The sequence below is a fragment of the Hirundo rustica genome, chromosome 3 (assembly GCF_015227805.2).
Source record: "Hirundo rustica isolate bHirRus1 chromosome 3, bHirRus1.pri.v3, whole genome shotgun sequence".
NCBI classification, from domain to species: domain Eukaryota; kingdom Metazoa; phylum Chordata; class Aves; order Passeriformes; family Hirundinidae; genus Hirundo; species Hirundo rustica.
This window is the reverse complement of record NC_053452.1, coordinates 90093549-90110070: the sequence shown is the minus strand read 5'-3', so window position 1 is coordinate 90110070 and position 16522 is coordinate 90093549. Positions and strand designations below refer to the sequence as shown.

Genomic DNA, 16522 nt, shown 5'->3' with positions numbered 1-16522 from the left:
AAGCTGCCCCAGAGAGGGGGGTTGGGGCAGAGGGGATGTTACAAGTCAGGTGTGGGGTGGGAAGACTGACACAAAACACCTTATTATACAGAACACACAAAAGGGTTACAGAACTGGGATACAGTGAAATGAACCATAACATCAACTTCTTATAAAAACCTAACAAAACACTTCTTGCACCGCCACACCCCGAAAACCGAGAGCAGAGCAACCACAACCCTGAGCTCCCGGGAGCCTTTTCCTCCCCCCTAAACTAAGTGATCTACTTCTTTTGTATGGGTCAAGCACCCTTTAAGCATCAGTATTTAGTCTCTTAGCAACTTATGGGGGGAAAAATTCCACAGGAAAACTTAACCCCCAACAATTAGTCACAAACCTTTAACATTTACAGAAGATAAACATAAGTGTCTTGCTTAAGTATCTGATCACCACAGTAAATATCTGGTCCACTAGATACCCTTAATTTGTAAATAGCCTATAGAAAAAGGTAGAAATAGAGAAAATGGAATTACCCCCAACCCCAATGTAAGCTAAAAAGTTTTCCAGAGTCGGCCAAAAAGAACCACTTGTTTTCTAAAATAAGGCAGTCTGGTATCTTCTTTGAAGATTTGATTTCTTTCTTAAATCAGCAGTTGAGTTAATCTGTCCTCAGAGATCAAAAGCTAAGGCTTTCCCATGGATGGCTTGTTTTTAAAGCCACATTTTTAAAAACTAGGCAGAGGCTTATATGGAAAACCAAACTGAGGACACAAATCTCTCCTTTCAATTTTTTGCATGAACATCAATTTGATGCCACATTTCTTTGAGGAAGGTAGAGGTCCAACATCAGCACCCTCAGCTACTTGAGAAAATTTAAGTCCAAGTAGTTTTGGATTGTACCTTAAACACCAAACAATGAACTAACTTGATAAAAAGGGTACTTGCCATCATTTTTGCTATAGTTGTCATAGTACACAGAAGAATATAGTCATTTGGCCACAAAACACAAATGCATGAGGGAATATGACAAAGGAGGCATAAACACTCTTTTAGGAAAACAAGAGATCAACCAGAGCTCTAAGCACTGACACTTTTCCAGAGGTGATTTACATCTACTGCCTATGATACTCTAATATTAACATTCATCGCAGAAGCACTTCAAAATTCAGGTCACTCTTCTCCCAGCACACAACTTAATTATTACTCTATGGGGGCAGGATCTCTATTGTCTTCAGTCTTCACAGACCAGTGAAATGATCTGCTTTCATTCTCCAAATGCTTTATTTCCAGAAAAGGCATGAGCAGAATAATTTGTTGCTCATACCACCGTCCAGAGTGGGCTGAAAGCAGACTGCAGCAGTGTTGTAATGCATTAATTTGGTTTATATTTCATCGCATTCATAATGTTTTTTCAGTGTTGTAATGCACTAATTTGGTTTATATTTCATCGCATTCGTAATGTTTTTTCTATGTATCTTGTGATCTGTCCGTGCCCAGCAGTGCCCATCCCCCACACTGAAATGTAACCTCTGTTCCCCTCCCACTTCTCCCTTATTGGGTGATGTCTTGTCCCTGCCTCTGGGCCCTGCCTCTGGGGGAAAAAACCACGACTGGGGAGGGGCTGGGTCTCTCTGGCATCAGCGAGTCATCGGGAAAGGTCTTCAGCAAGCAGAGCAGGACTTCAGAATAAAAGCTGTAATATCCAACCCGGTGCCAGAGAGCCAGACTCTTACTTTTGCCATTGGCGGCCAACTAGTCTCATGGGGAAATACAACAACTGGCACCTTACGTGCAGCTCGAAGCCACAAAAGGTTCCCAAAAAGCTGGAAGAACCACTTGGGGAACACGTGGCCAAGGAATCTCACGCAGGTACGTGAGTCATGAAACGTAGCCCACCCACGCAGACACAGACCCGTCAGGCTTGGCGTTCACTGTGGAGTCTCCAAAACACAGGATTCTACAGGCCAGGGCTACAGTTTTCTCCCGTGGACTCAAAAAACCCATTGGAGTGCTGCAAAGAAGCTCCCCGAATGGCAAGCAGCTCCCAGAGAAGGTGACCACATGTTCGTGGAAATATTACCCTGGGAACTGAGACTGGAAGCTCTTTTTGCACCAAAAAGGGTCAGTCTCAGGCAAAAGGAGTGATTGGGAAAGAAAGGAAAGGATTGCTGGAATTTTGGTGAGTACAACTTTTGGTTTTCTAAGGGAAGATCTTTTTCAGGGGCAATGTTCCTCAGGGAAAAGTTTTTTTTTTTTTTTTTCTTTTTTGGGGAAGGTTTTGCTTTCAGAGGAAACCTTCAAAGTGCTTTAATAGCAGCTTCTTTCGGCAGCCTTGAGGGGGGTGGAAAAGGAAACTGTTTTCCCTTTTGGCTTTTTTTTCCTCTCCAGCGAGTTTTTTTCCTTTCAGTTTCTCAGTCACAACAAAGAGGACACAGAAACTCAAAATCTGAGCCAAAAAATGGGTTGAAGGCTGTCTGTACCTCACAAAAGAGTCTATTACCACATTTTATATACCTTGAATAATGTCGAGACCCATTATTCAAAGAAACAGCTGAAAAAATTAACTCTGTGGTTGTTTTCTCAGTTTCCACACTTATCATTAGAGCAAATAAGCTCCCCAGGATTTTGGGAGGCTATAACAAAAAAAATAGTTGAATCTGGCTCCTCTAAAAACAAAGAAGATGCAAATTTTGCCTTTTATAGCTTAAAAATTAAGTTTGCATTGCAAAAGCAAAATAAAAAGGAAAAATGCCAGTTCTTTGTGAATTTTCCCCAGCTTGTACCTTTGCAGGCAGTCCGAGTGCTCAAACCTCCCATCTTAGTGGTCCCCAGGTGGGGGGGGGGGGGTCACAAGATGGAGGGGATTCCTTTGTCCAAAATGGCTGAAGCCGTGTGCTCCCAAGCCATGAGGAGTCTCTCCCTTTGTCTGTCCCTCCTTCCGGCAATCCCTTCTTCTCCCCAGACCCTTCCTTCTTTTCGGTGCTGCCCCCAGCACTGCCCTCTCCTCTGACTCTGCCCCCTACCCTCAAACCTCTGCCCTCCAACTCCTCCCCATGTGACTCAACCCTCCAGCCCCTCCCTGCCCCTGGTTCCCACGGTTTCCCTGCCCACAGTCCCGGTTCCCGCGCCCCAGAGGGAGGTGGGGGGGGAGCCGGGAACCCAGAAGCAGGAAGCGATCCTGACTTTTCTGCCACTCCTTTCACGTATCAACAGTCAAAAAGACGGGGGGCTGTCCACAGTAATTGGGACCCCTTCCCCCAGCAAGCGATTCAGGGTTTATGCAAAGCTCAGGCCAAATTTAAATATGAAAGAGAATACTTTTGCAACCGTTTAAAAGCAAATTTAGCAAGAAATACTACAGTTCCCTTTGACCTCCAAAAATATTTGCTTTCAGAGCTTTGGCAAAATCCTGAAGCCGCTGTTGGTAATAAGAATCTGCCAATTCAATTAGCAACCCAGCCCGATAAGTCTTTCCAACCTTATAGTAAAATAGAGCAGCTTCCTTCAGAACCTTTAGTACCATTTGTGGAGCGATTAACCTGAGCTATCGAGTTACAGGTTAAGAATGAAGGAGCCCAGGAACAGGTCCTGCGGGAGATGGCTCTGGCCGATGCAGATGAGCAAGGCAGCTATCCTCAGCCTGTCCATAGAACCAGCTCCAACTTTACATGACATGCTCCAGGTGTGTGTCAGGAAGATTCCCTTCATAAAAACTCATCAAAACCACAGTTCCAAAGTCAAGCTGCCACAAAAAGCTGCTGCTGCAGATACCGTGCTTCCTGTACCTGTGCCATGGCCACCGCCCAAGAGAGGAACAACGTGTCTCCTGTGCGATCAGGCTGGACATTGGGCATCTCAATGCCCTTTAAAGAAGCAATTTCTGGACTTTTGGGACAATGGGGGCGGGAGGTCTCAAAGGTCCAAAGGGAATTTTTCAAAGAAACTAGAAAATGTAAATGTTAAACTAAATAATCCTACTTTAACCAGTTGTGCCTTTCAGCAAAAGTCACCAGAAATGATAGTAAAGGATCCAGCGACCAGAGAAACAAAAAGTCCTCATGATCAGGTCACCTGGGGTCGTGGGTACGCCTATGTGTCCACTCCCCTAGATCTCAAGTGGGTGCCAGCTGAGTGGGTGAAACCTTTCATCCCTAAAACTGCAAAACCCCCTGCAGAGGGCCCACAAGTGGCCAGTGCTGCCTGGAAGAGGAGAAAGCACTGAACCTTCTCCTTCTAATTATCATTATTCCCTGACAGTGTCTTTCTAAACAGTTTGCACTAAAGGTAATTTTTCTTTTGCAACTTTAAAGGTACTCAAGGTCTGTCTGAGCATCTCCCACAAACCGAGCCTTCCTCCTTCTTAATTTAATAAGAAAAGGGGAAATGTTGTAATGCATTAATTGGGTTTATATTTCATCTCATTTGTAATGTTTTTTCTATGTATCATGTGATCTGTCCCTGCCCAGCAGTGCCCATCCTCCACACTGAAATGTAACCTCTGTTCCCCTCCTGCTTCTCCCTTATTGGGTGGTGCCTCTGGGCCCTGCCTCTGGGCCCTGCCCCCTGGGGGAAAAAGCCACGGCGGGGGAGGGGCCAGGTCTCTCTGGCATCGGGGAGTCATTGGGAAAGGTCTCCAGCAAGCAGAGCAGGACTTGAGAATAAAAGCTGTAATATCCAACCTGGTACCAGAGAGCCAGACTCTTACTTTTGCCATTGGCAGCCGACTAGTCTCGTGGGGAAAACTACACAGCAGGATGGATAGAAATTATCCTTTCCTGGGTTTGCACAACTTTTAGACGTACTGTAGCATCAGCCCTGCAATAACTTAAAAGATAACAATTATTATAAATAATATTAATAAAATAATTAATGATGATAAATTCCCTGAAATCTGAAATGGAAAAATTATGACTATTTTTGTTGGGACCTTTACTTACTTTCTGTTCCTGTGCTCCTATATGTGTTTGCCTAATTCCCACAAATCATCCACAGGCTAGTGGGTCTGATCTATCCATAGCCTCTGTACCTGACTGAAGGGCAGGGAGCTCACAGCACAGCTTCTCACAGCAGGAGGAAAATTCCGGGCAAATTAAGGCTTTTGGACCCTTAATACCTTAGGCTCTGTTATAGTTACTTCTGGCAGGAAGAAGATAAAGTGTAGTTTAAATCTTGGGATTTACTGGTCCCAGAAGTAAATATAATGAGGTCAAAGGCATAGCTTGACAGAGTCCAGGCCAGCAGCAGTCATGGATGTCAGATGTTATTTAAGAAACGAGGTAACTCTAAAGTCAGTTTGTATACTCCAAAAATACCAGTAACAAGTATGAGGGCAAAAGTTACTCAGTTATAGATTCAAACTATTGCAGACTGAACTGCTGAGCTGCTTATGCTTGTAATTGGGTTAGAAAATATTCCACTGTAAAAACTTCTGGAATTCTGGACACTGTTCTGAGAGAACAATACATGTGAATACTTACAGGTCTCCAAAATTTTTCCTGCTGTGAATCAAGCATGCTGCTTTTGCACAGTGAAGTCAAGGTACACTTGGTACCTATTTCCTGCAGCTAAGACCATATATATGCACATTTTTATGACATCTCTGCTTTTCTGTTATCCCATGATCCCAAATGGGCTACTTTTATCAATGTGCACCAGAATGTCTACTCCATAAGGTAAAGAGAAATAAAAGAGATCAAGAGAGGCCTACAGGGGAAAAAAATATCTCTGTTGGGTAAACACAGTATTTTGTGGAGCCAAGAATATAAAATACAGAAACTGTAGTTCTGGTTCCAAGAAAGTGGGAAGAGATTTATCAGAATCTCAATCAGGCTAGCTTCCCATAAATCTGAAGAGACCTTTTTAAGGGTAGTTTTCTATGAAGCTGATCAATCTTAGGAAACTTCTGTTAATAATCAAGATATATTAGTTGCAGTGATGCACATATTGACATTCATTTCTGGTTACAGTGATAGCCAAGTCCTCTACATTGGTAGTTACTGTAAATCTCTAGATACTTCCTATCCGAGTCATGATTTTAAAAATTACATTTCCTGTCTTTCATCCTCTCATGATAATCACCTACAGGATTGTTTAGGCCACTGAATCACAGACAGGAAGTCAACACATTGCTTGGAGATACTAAAAAAAAAAGCTTTCTGCTACTTCCTTGAGCTTTTCTTCATGATAAATTAGAGTCTGGCTGGTGTAAAGTCAGGACTTTTCAGGAATATAAGCATGGCTGAATTCTATCCCCAACCAAGAACTATAAATTATTTCTATTATCATGAACAATAATTATCTCAATGGATCAGTATTTAGTCTCTATAGTAGTTCCCCACGAGACTAGACGACTGCCAATGGCAAAAGTAACAGAGTCTGCTCTCTGGCTTCAGATGGGATTTTACAGCTTTTATTCTCAAGTCCTGCTCTGTTTTGCTGGACTGTCCCAATGGCTCGCCAGTGCCAAAGAGACCTGGCCCCTCCCCTGTCGTGGCTTTTTCCCCCAAGGGGCAGGGCCCAGAGGCAGGGCCCAGAGGCACCACCCAATAAGGGAGAAGCGGGAGGGGAACAGAGTTGGGTTACATTTCAGTGTGGGGGATGGGCACTGCTGGGCAAGGACAGATATATAGAAAAAAAATTACAAATCCGATGAGATATAAACCCAATTATTGCATTACAACAAATCTCCTCAATGAATTTAGATTTTCAAGAAGCTTTTGAAAAGATTCTATCAAAAAGACTCTTTTAAAGAAGTTCAGTGTCAAGAGAGGAAGAAGGAAATTCCTCTCATGCTAACTGGTCAAAGATCAGCTAATACTAGAAATGAAATGGCAGATTTTTCACAAAGAAGCAAGGTGCCAGAAGAGTATCTGTGTTTAAATATATGATATTAAACATATTCCTAAATTATCTGGTTACGAAATAAAAAGTGAGGAAAAAAATCTCCAAAAGGAACAAAATTAATTAAAAGAATCAGCACCGGAAATGACAAGTTGCAGAATGGTCTTATATACCCCTGTATATGCGTGATAGAGGGGCAAATAAAATTCATCATTCATGAAAGCAAATCCATACTATGTCCGGTTGTGTCCCCGCTCCGGGTGGGAGCGGACTCCCAGCTAGCTCGGGTCAACACGGACACAAAGTTTCCAGTTCGTTTTGGCTTCTCGGCTTGGCAGCTGGACCCAAAGGTGACAGTCAACAGCAGCAGAAGAGAAAAGGCTGGCTCTCAGCTTAGCAGGTTAAAGGATGTTTATTAGCAGAGATCTCCAAGCTCCGAGGCGAGCGGCTCGGAGCTTCCAGGCTGAGAACCCAGCGGCTGAGAGAGTTTCCAGGCTGAGAACCTGGCGGCTGAGAGAGTTTCCAGGCTGAGAACCTGGCGGCTGAGAGAGTTTGCTCCTCCCTCCCACCCCCTATAAGCGGGGGAGGGTCCCAGGGAGGATACAAAAAAGACCACAAATCAGGGGTTTCAGGGGGTAACAAGGTGTGCCCACCCCCAAGCTTCAGACCACTAAAATCCAGAGCCAAAGGAATTCCCCCCAGGCTGCCTATCACCTGAAGCTCTCTCACGGAGATTTCACAATCTGGGAGGGACCCTGGGAGTGATAGGCAAGCTGCCCCAGAGAGGGGGGTTGGGGCAGAGGGGATGTTACATGTCATGTGAGGTATGGGATGACTGACACAAAATACCATATTATACAGACAACACAAAAGGGATACAGAATTGGGGATACAGTGAAACGAACCATAACATAAACTTCTTACAAAAATCTAATAAAACAGTTCTGCACCACCACACCATACTTATCATTGTGAAGGGGAACAAATCATAAGGGGACAAACTTAAACTTATAAATACTAGACTTCAAATGACCATGAAGAAGGTGATCCTGAAAGTAGATCCTATGTAAATTTCTCTGAAAACACAGTTTTAATGTTAAGAAATTATCAAAGCTAAAAATAGAATATCAAGAACTATTATGAAACCAGTAAAGAATAAAATGGAAACAGGGTGATCCTACTTCAAAGAGACACAGTAAAATCAGAAAATAAGTATAATTGGAGATCTGGAATTAAATAAACTAAGATTTATGGAAAAAAAGTGGGGAAATCGGAGAGAATTAAGAAAGAAAAAAAAAAAAAAGAAATTAGGAGTATACAGAAACTGTTAAAGAGGGTGAATAAGGAATAAATGCTGATTGTTTCCCATAAAAAAGACAAGGTGGAACACAATGAAATTGCCAGGCAACTGGTTCAGAACAAAAGGAAGTATCTTTTCATGTGACACATTAAAAAACTGTAATACTCATTGCTATAGGATGTTGCGGATGCCAGAAATATAAATAGGCTCAGAAAGCAATTAGACAAAATTAATGGATGAAGTAATTCAAGGAAGTAATTCAAGATCTCTGTTCTGAAAGTCTTAAAGCCTCAGACTGGTGAAACTTATGATCATGGGAAAAAATAATTATGTCCTTGTCTTTCTTGAAATATCTACTAGTAGCCACTGTCAGAGACAGATCAGTAAGCTAGACAGATCGAACAAAGTTGTTCTCATACTTCAACACAAGAATTAAACTATTTTTTTGTTGGAAGCATAAACTTCACTCATGCTAAAACGAGCATATTTTTTAAAAAATGTCATGGTTAGACTTTTTGTTAGTGGCTGGATAGTGATTGGATAGTGGTTGAAGCTAGTGATGAAATTACTGCTTTGATGTTGTGTGTAAGGTTGGTGCTGGCAATCTTGTATGCAAGACCTTAGGATGAACTTCTGTAAACCCTCAGTAATGTAACAGTAGAGTAATTTTCTAAAAATTATTGACACTATTCAGGATTATTCACTGCACCTAACCAGTTTTCAGGACTGAGGCCCTTGTCTAATTTTAAGTAGTGTAGGGAATGAAAATTTCAGACCATTTCCCCTTTCCATAGAAGAGCTCCAATCTAGACCATAGCAAGTGACAAGATAGGTATTAGTGGAGGGGATATGAATGGAGCCCATGTTAGTAGACTTCATGACTTTCAGTGATGAGGCTGAACTGGAATTTTGCCTATTCTTTTTGTATGTGTTTTCCTAATAGATAAGAAGGCATTGTGCTGTTGAATAGCCAAGGGAAGGTGATAGGGTAGGCAGGAAAAGGAAAAAGAAGCAGAGATTCTTTCAAGTCTTTATTACTAATGCTTAGTTTATAGGGTGCCTCCTAAGCATAGTGAAGGATTTAGAAACTATTAAAAACCCATCATAGAACCACAGAATCACGGAATATGAGATATGAGAGACCTACAAGGATCATAGAGTCCAACTCCTGGCCCTGCAGAACACCATCCCCAAGAATCACACCATGAGCCCTGGGAGCATGGTCCAAACACTTCTTAACTCTGTCAGGTCTGGTGCTGTGATCACTTCCCTGGGAAGCCTTGCAGTGCCCAACCACATTCTGGGTGCACAACATTTTTCTAGTATCTGACTTAAATCTTTCCTGACACAAATTCAGGCCATTCCCTCAGGTCCTGTCAGTGGTCACCACCTTTGGATGCTCTCCAGTATTTTAACATCTTTCTTATATTGCAGCAACCAAAACTGCACACAGCACTCAAGGTGAGGCCACATAACTAGCTCAAAAAAGACAGTACTACTGAGACTTCTTTCTAATAATAAACATTTTATTTTTTCCAAGCTGTGTAACCAATTTTTTTTTCTGCATCATTTTCATTAGAGTGTGCTTCCTCCTTGACTATTGTGAGAAATTTAAATATGGTAATAATTATTTTGGTGACTGTAATTGTTTTTCATCGATGTTGTTATATAGTCTTGCTTGGAAGACAGGCAGATTGCAGGACGTGGATTCTGAGGTGTATTGTGCTCTGCAGAAACCATCACTAGCTGTTCAGATAACAGAGATGATAAACCAGATACAGACACAGAAGGGATTTTAGATAGATCAAGTTTAGGTGGTTTCAACACTGACAAATCCATACCTACAAGGTTCAATGAGAACAGAACACATAGGGCTGTTTAATAATAGTTCAGCAAGTTTTTGTTGCTAAATATATTGGCAAGAGACAATCTCTTGATACCTGTTAAATTCCAGACAGTCTGAGATGTGACTGAGATTCTTTCTGCCAGTTTGTACTTACTGTGCAGCATCACTGTAATTCAGGCACCAGACAGCTGTAAGTTTGTCAACAATGTCAATCCTTTACTTAGTGCTGAAATGGGGCTATGAAATCTGAGGTCCAGAATAACAGGCAGCAGTGGGGGGATGGCAGGAACTGCTTGCACAGACATGGTTTGGGGGTTAGATTTCATGGTGATCAGCATCTGAAAGACAGCAGCAAGCAGCTAATTGTGTATAAATGACTGTATTTACCAGCGGGGAAAATTCTAACCTAATGATACTTAAATTCAATAGCCTGCTACACAATCAGACAGAATACAAATTAAATCGTTAAAAATTACAGCTTTCTCACAAAAAAGGCAAACAAATAAATGAGAGAAAATAATGTTCTCGTTTGTAGTGTTTGCACATTGATAGATTTATGAGGTTTAGATTGACTCAAATGCCACTTAACACTTCTTCACTCAAAGAAATGGATTTATTTAGCTGAAATCTTGTAAGAGGTTTTCACTCCAGCTATCCTTTCTGCCCTCTCAGGAGATAACTGCTTACTTTGTACAAAGTTGCAAGACCAACATACCACTAAATGTTTTGAACATATTTTCTTAATTCCGTTGTTTTTCCAGTTTTGCTTTTACTTGTTACTTAGAACTGGAGTGCATCTGCAAAGGGGGTTAATTTTTGGTAGGCTGGTCCATCTACAAAATGGGAAATAACATGTTTCCTATTTCTTATTCTCTCTAAGGATATGAACACATCACTTTCCACCATACTTCTGCCTTGAACTTTCCCATTGGTCTGAAATAAGCTTGTTTTATATTTTAGTTTTATATTTCTATAATTTTAAATTTCTATCCTGCTATGTCTTCTCTGCCTTGAGAGACTGTCATAGGTTAGCACAGTTTGGTTTTTTTAGTTATGGAGGAATTGCTTTAGAAAGGACAGGGACCTATCAGAAGGTTAGTTTGGGATATTGGCATCTGTTTTGACCACTGAGAATGTCAAATGCGACTTTGGGAAGTACCTATATAAAAACCCCCTGATTTCCTGCAGGTCAGCGCTTTTCCCTTTTCCAGAGAGAGAAAGGTACCATCGGGTGGCAGCCGGGGCTGGGCCGGGGCTGGGCTGAGGCGGGCCCAGAGGAGCGGCCCTGGCCGGGCCCTGCCTCGGCCCCAGCTGCTGCCAGCAGGGGGCGCTGGGCAGGCGCTGCCGCCGGGCCCTGACGGCAGCTACGGGCCTGGCTGGGCCGGGCCTGCCCCGATTTACACTGAGGGGTGGGCAAAAAAGGCATTGATGATCCTGCATGGTGTTTTTGATTCCGGACTGCCTGGGTGCTCTGATCTCTGATTTTTCTGAGTGAGTTCTTTCCACCCCTCCTCACCAGCTCAACCTTGAAAATCTAACACAATGAGCTGCAGCAAGAGAGAAAAAGACTCTGGGCAGATTTACCCGTTTCCTGGCAACATGAAGCTTCCAAGGCCTAACCCTTCCCTGAGAGAGGAAAGAAAGAAACGGAGTGAACATAGAGAAGAAACAGCATGAAGTCTGTGGAGCAAGAGTGAAAAGACTGTTGGGACAAGGTGTTGAGGAGTTTGTCATTACATCCTTATTGAGCCATGGAAATTAACTCTATATTTAGATTATCCCTTTAAATTATGGGAAATATATGCTTTTGGGGAGATGATTGTTTAGATTTGTGTGTGGATTTGAGCAAAGGTGTTTGTAATGTACTAAGTAATATTAATCCCATAAGATGCTTGAACAGAGCTAGAGATGAAGAGCCCTCTGTGCCAGTGAAGAAGTGAGAAGATATCTCTGTTCCTTGAGATGAAGAATCCTTTGCCTTTGGAGTTATTCATCCTTAAAAGGTGACACCCCAGTATGCAAAAGTCTAAGACTCATGACCAGTCCATAAGCAGCTTGGGAACCTGCTAATGGGAGGGGTCACAAAGGCAGGTTTCCCCGGGCGGCTGTTTTTGTGACAGGTAAAAAAACCACAAGAGAACTGTTCTAGGTTGTCAGTGGGGTCCGTGACTCTAAGAGAGACTCCTCTCCTAAAGAATTCATGAAAGACTATTTTCAAATGGTGAAACTGACTGAAAATCACAGGTTTTTCTCTCTTTATGTTGTTTTGTAGGAAAGTAAACAGTTTGTAGGGGGAGGGAAGAGTGTTTTGGAGTTTCATTCTCTTTTGTTTTAGCTTTTTGCCCAACTGTTTTTTCCATTCTTTTAGTGTGTGTTAATAAAACTATTTGTTTATTTTTAAGCTTGAACCTGCTTTGTTTTTCTCCTAATCTTTCTCCCACAAAAACAGAATAAACACTAGGACCGCTACACTAAATTTGGCAACCAGAATTTGGTGAACGTGAAACCACTACAGAGGCACACAAATAAACCATTTAATCTTGTAAATACCATGGAAGTGCTTCTGCTTGTACTTTGGCTACACTTTATTGTCTTTGCCATGTAATGATTACTTATTCAAACTCCTTGCAACCACATTTCCCAGTCCCTAAGCAAAGGAGTAAGGCAACCATCCTGCCTCCCACTTTTTTCCTGTTAGGTTTTTAACACTGAGTTTTTTGCAATCACAACCTGCTGGAAATGTCAGAGCTTACTAGACATTAAATACTTCACTGGCAAAGCATGTCTACACCAAACATTTTGATAAACTGCTAATAAATGCATTCTGATAAATGTAACATTACATCCTGAGTAGATAGTAAATACTGTAAAATATAGATGCACATTGGTGTCTTTCAGACACCTCACCTGAAACATCTTCCTCTAAACAAGTTCTTTGCCAAGAGACTACTGGATCAGGCAAACCACAACAGTTCCCTGAGAGCTGAATAGCATAAGCTCTAAGATAGAGGGCCAGTCTAATGGAATTACACACTTATGCTGATGCCTTTTATCCACATCCCCTGTGAGATATTAAAGCCGTATTCAGGCTAGTAACTCAGTGCTCTTATATTAAAGCCGTATTCAGGCTAGTAACTCAAGTCTCACACCCTGAGTGCAGAGCAGGATTAAATGAATGTTTGAAGCTGTTACTGACTTTAGCTGTTTGCCTTACACTTTCTGTGAAGGACCACCATGGACACCTCATGACATCAGGAAAGAAAGGGCATTTTAAAGATTTTCAGCAAACCAAATCAAAGCTTCCAGATTATATGAAAATACCTTCATCCTTCCTGAGGATGGTGACCTTGTTTCTGGATTTTTAAAATGGCTTTTCTGAAGAGCACACAACCATCCCCTAATGTGTAAGGTTATTTGCTACAGCTGAAACCAAAGAAAATTAACTTCAGTGTCCATAGGGAGCTCTACAGCTAGCCCAGGTAGGCAGTGCTGTTGTTTCTCCTCCATGAGTATGCAGGGGTATAAGACTGTATGTGCTTTAGATTCTAACTTTTTTCCATTTTATGGACATACAACTGGGCTCTGGGTGCAAACAGGGACATATTATGGGTTGGATTTAAAATCCATTCTGCCTCAAGAGATATAATTATGAAGCTATCACTAGGAAGTCCTTCCCAGAATCCTACCCCAGGTTCCATTTTGTCTCTGGAACTGTGGCCTGTCTGTACATAGAGCACATATATTGCATATATCAATGTCCCTGTCACATTACAGCCACTCAATGACTGATTTCACAGATTGAACACAGTCTTTCCTTCACGCCCAGACACAAAGCTTGTTCAAACAAAATCATCACTCTCTTCCACTTGATCTATCCTATCATCCCTGCAAATTTTTCTCACCAAGCAGAATCAGTTAATCTCCAGGGAGTAATAACCCCCACCTTGCAGAAGGACATCTAGCAGAAAGAAACCTATTACCAATCATAGTAATGCACTGTATGCACATTTTGCAAAACTTTAATTTTCCAGTCACACCATATTCCAGATGGTACTATTTCTTGCCTGGGTGCTTGTCTGTCCTTTCAGTATCATGTTTTGATATATTTAGAGAAAAAAATCTAGTCTTCTCTTGAATTAAGCAAATGGGTGTTTTCATATTCTTACCAGGCCACTTGCTTCCCTTGCTGTACTAGGGTTCACCATGGCCTCAGGTACTCCAGGATATCAAGGAGAAAGACACTCCTGAGCTAACAGCAGAGTATGGCAGGAAATTAAACCAGTTCTCCAAAACCTAATAGAGGCTCAGGTAAAAACTTCTATCAGTCACTCCCTCTTCCTTAGTATGTGGTACATGCTCATTTAAAATTTCTGCATTAATTCACAGTCATTACAGCATAACTAACACCCTTTTTTTGCATTAAAAACTCAGAAATTGAGTGGATGAGGGTGGGACCAACACAGGTGGTGATGAAGTTAGCATGCCCCAGCCAGCCAGTAGGTCTGGACTACACAATTGGACGACACAATTTCCACGCTCTAAGTGTCCCACTGAGCTCAGAAGTGATTCAGAGGCTGGGCACAGATTAGTACTTACCTGCAAAAGTCCTTTCAGTGCAGTATTTATGCTCTCATTCCAGTCACAGTGGAAAGTCAGATAGAAGCAGTTGCTACATCTGGTAGACTCAGCTTCCAGGGTAGCTGCCTCTTGGGACAGCAGCTGGGCTCTGAAGCAAAAAGCATATAAGAGAAGTGCTGGATATCGCAGGTTTGTGGAAAGTGAAGAGTTGATTAGTGTGTTGGTTTTGACTGGGACAGAGTAATACACAAGACAAGAATAATCATATGAAAAATACAAGGTAAACTAGCACAAAATCATAATACATTATTTTACCAATGCAAGCAGTGACCATTCATGACCTGACCTTGCAAGTGCATATTGAATGGGTCCTAATCTGCTCTACCAGATAATCTAGCTCTGCACAATAAAGTATTAGTGCTCTTATAATTAAATTTCACATCTACACTTAAAATCAAATAAACCCTATGTTCTCAAACCTGTTTTATAAATTCATATTCAAATTCCACCAGGTAGAAAACACAGAGTGTCTTGTGTTAATAGAACACAAGATTAAATTTTGTTACCACTTCCTGAGAAGTATAATCCAAGTAATAACAAACTGTGTGCTGACTAACAAACTGTGTTGCCCAGAGAGGTAGGCAACACAGTGTTCAGAGCCCCGTCCAATCTGCTCTTGAATACTTCCCTATCTCTGGAAGTGTTCAAGGGCAGACTGGATGAGGCTCTGGTCAACCTGACCTAGTTGAAAACGTCCCTTCAGAGGTGTTGGACTAGATGGCCTTGAAAAGTCCCTTCAAACTCAAACTATTCTATGGTTCCATAAGAAACAATAAAGCAAGAGATAAAAGAATGTCTTGTGTTGATGGCAAAGAACAAAACTGACAGCAACCAAGCTGAGAATGACTGAGGAATGTGGTTTTGCCAAGATCAGAAGGTCTGTGGTCTGATAACAGAGGAATGGCAATAAAGATAACATCAGGCTGTGTGTGTCATTCCTGTTATGCTAAAAGCAAGGCAGACTGTAAGCTTAGAGATACCTCGACTGAGGAAACATACAATAGGCAACCCATTGTCTAAAAATTATGAAAAGAGAAATCAAATTCTGAAACAGAATAATCATTCTGAAATAATGTTTGATTTTGAAATGGTATTGAGCAGCAATCCAAAAACCCATTTGATATCACCAGTTAGAAACAAAGCAAGAGAAGCTTCCCTGCTCAAGAAGGGTCATCCTAGAGCATGTGGCACAGAATTGCATCCAACTAGACTGTGCCACTGAATATAATCCCTGAATGGCAGGGACTGCCATTCAGCCAGTTCTCAAGTTCTGATTATTCTTCTTGGTGTTACACACAAGAACCCTTCAACACTTCATTTTTTATTTTATTTATGTTTGCCTTGATCTGAGTCACTTCAGAGAGCTTCAGGAAGAGCTATTTATCTATCTATAAAGCTATACTTTGCTCTCTCACAGTGGCTGTGGTAAGAAGTCAAGGAAAAAATGCTGCACTGGCAGTGCAGGAGGAATGGGAATGCTTCCTCCTGAAGATGCACCCCTTTAACTGGAGCAGGAACCTGTGGAGTTTTCTAAAAAGCTTGGCATCCTTCCATCCACACACCTTTGACAAAGCTGAATATGGATGGAGCTCTGAGCAACCTAATCTGGCTAAAGATGTCCCCGCTCACTGAAGAAGAGTTGGAACTAGGTGACATTTCAAGGTCCCTTCTAACCCTAAGCATTCTATGATTCTATGCCTTCTTTGCTGATTATAGTGCTGTAGTCTTGTGTATTTCTGCACAATTTTAGTAAAGTTTTATTTCTTTCGATTTACAGCCAAGAAGCAGATGTCTAAGTACAAGGGAAATGTGCTCTAAAGGTGATACAGAAAGAGTTCCCCTAGTCCCTATATATCCTGACCATGGTGTAATGCACACGCAAAGTCCCGTAATTATTTTTTCATGTCTGTCACAAAAGG

The 16522-nt window shown here is 41.7% G+C and overlaps 1 protein-coding gene across 1 annotated transcript in view; it reads right to left on the bottom strand.

The window, feature by feature from the left end:
* The window catches only part of LGSN (lengsin, lens protein with glutamine synthetase domain), a 67789-nt gene extending 57486 nt beyond the window's left edge, over nucleotides 1-10303 (bottom strand). The window contains exon 1 of the mRNA XM_040060398.1: nucleotides 10191-10303. Coding sequence (XP_039916332.1) covers nucleotides 10191-10303 — 113 coding nt within the window. The remainder of the gene's footprint in view (nucleotides 1-10190) is intronic.
* Between the last annotated feature and the right edge of the window lie 6219 nt (nucleotides 10304-16522).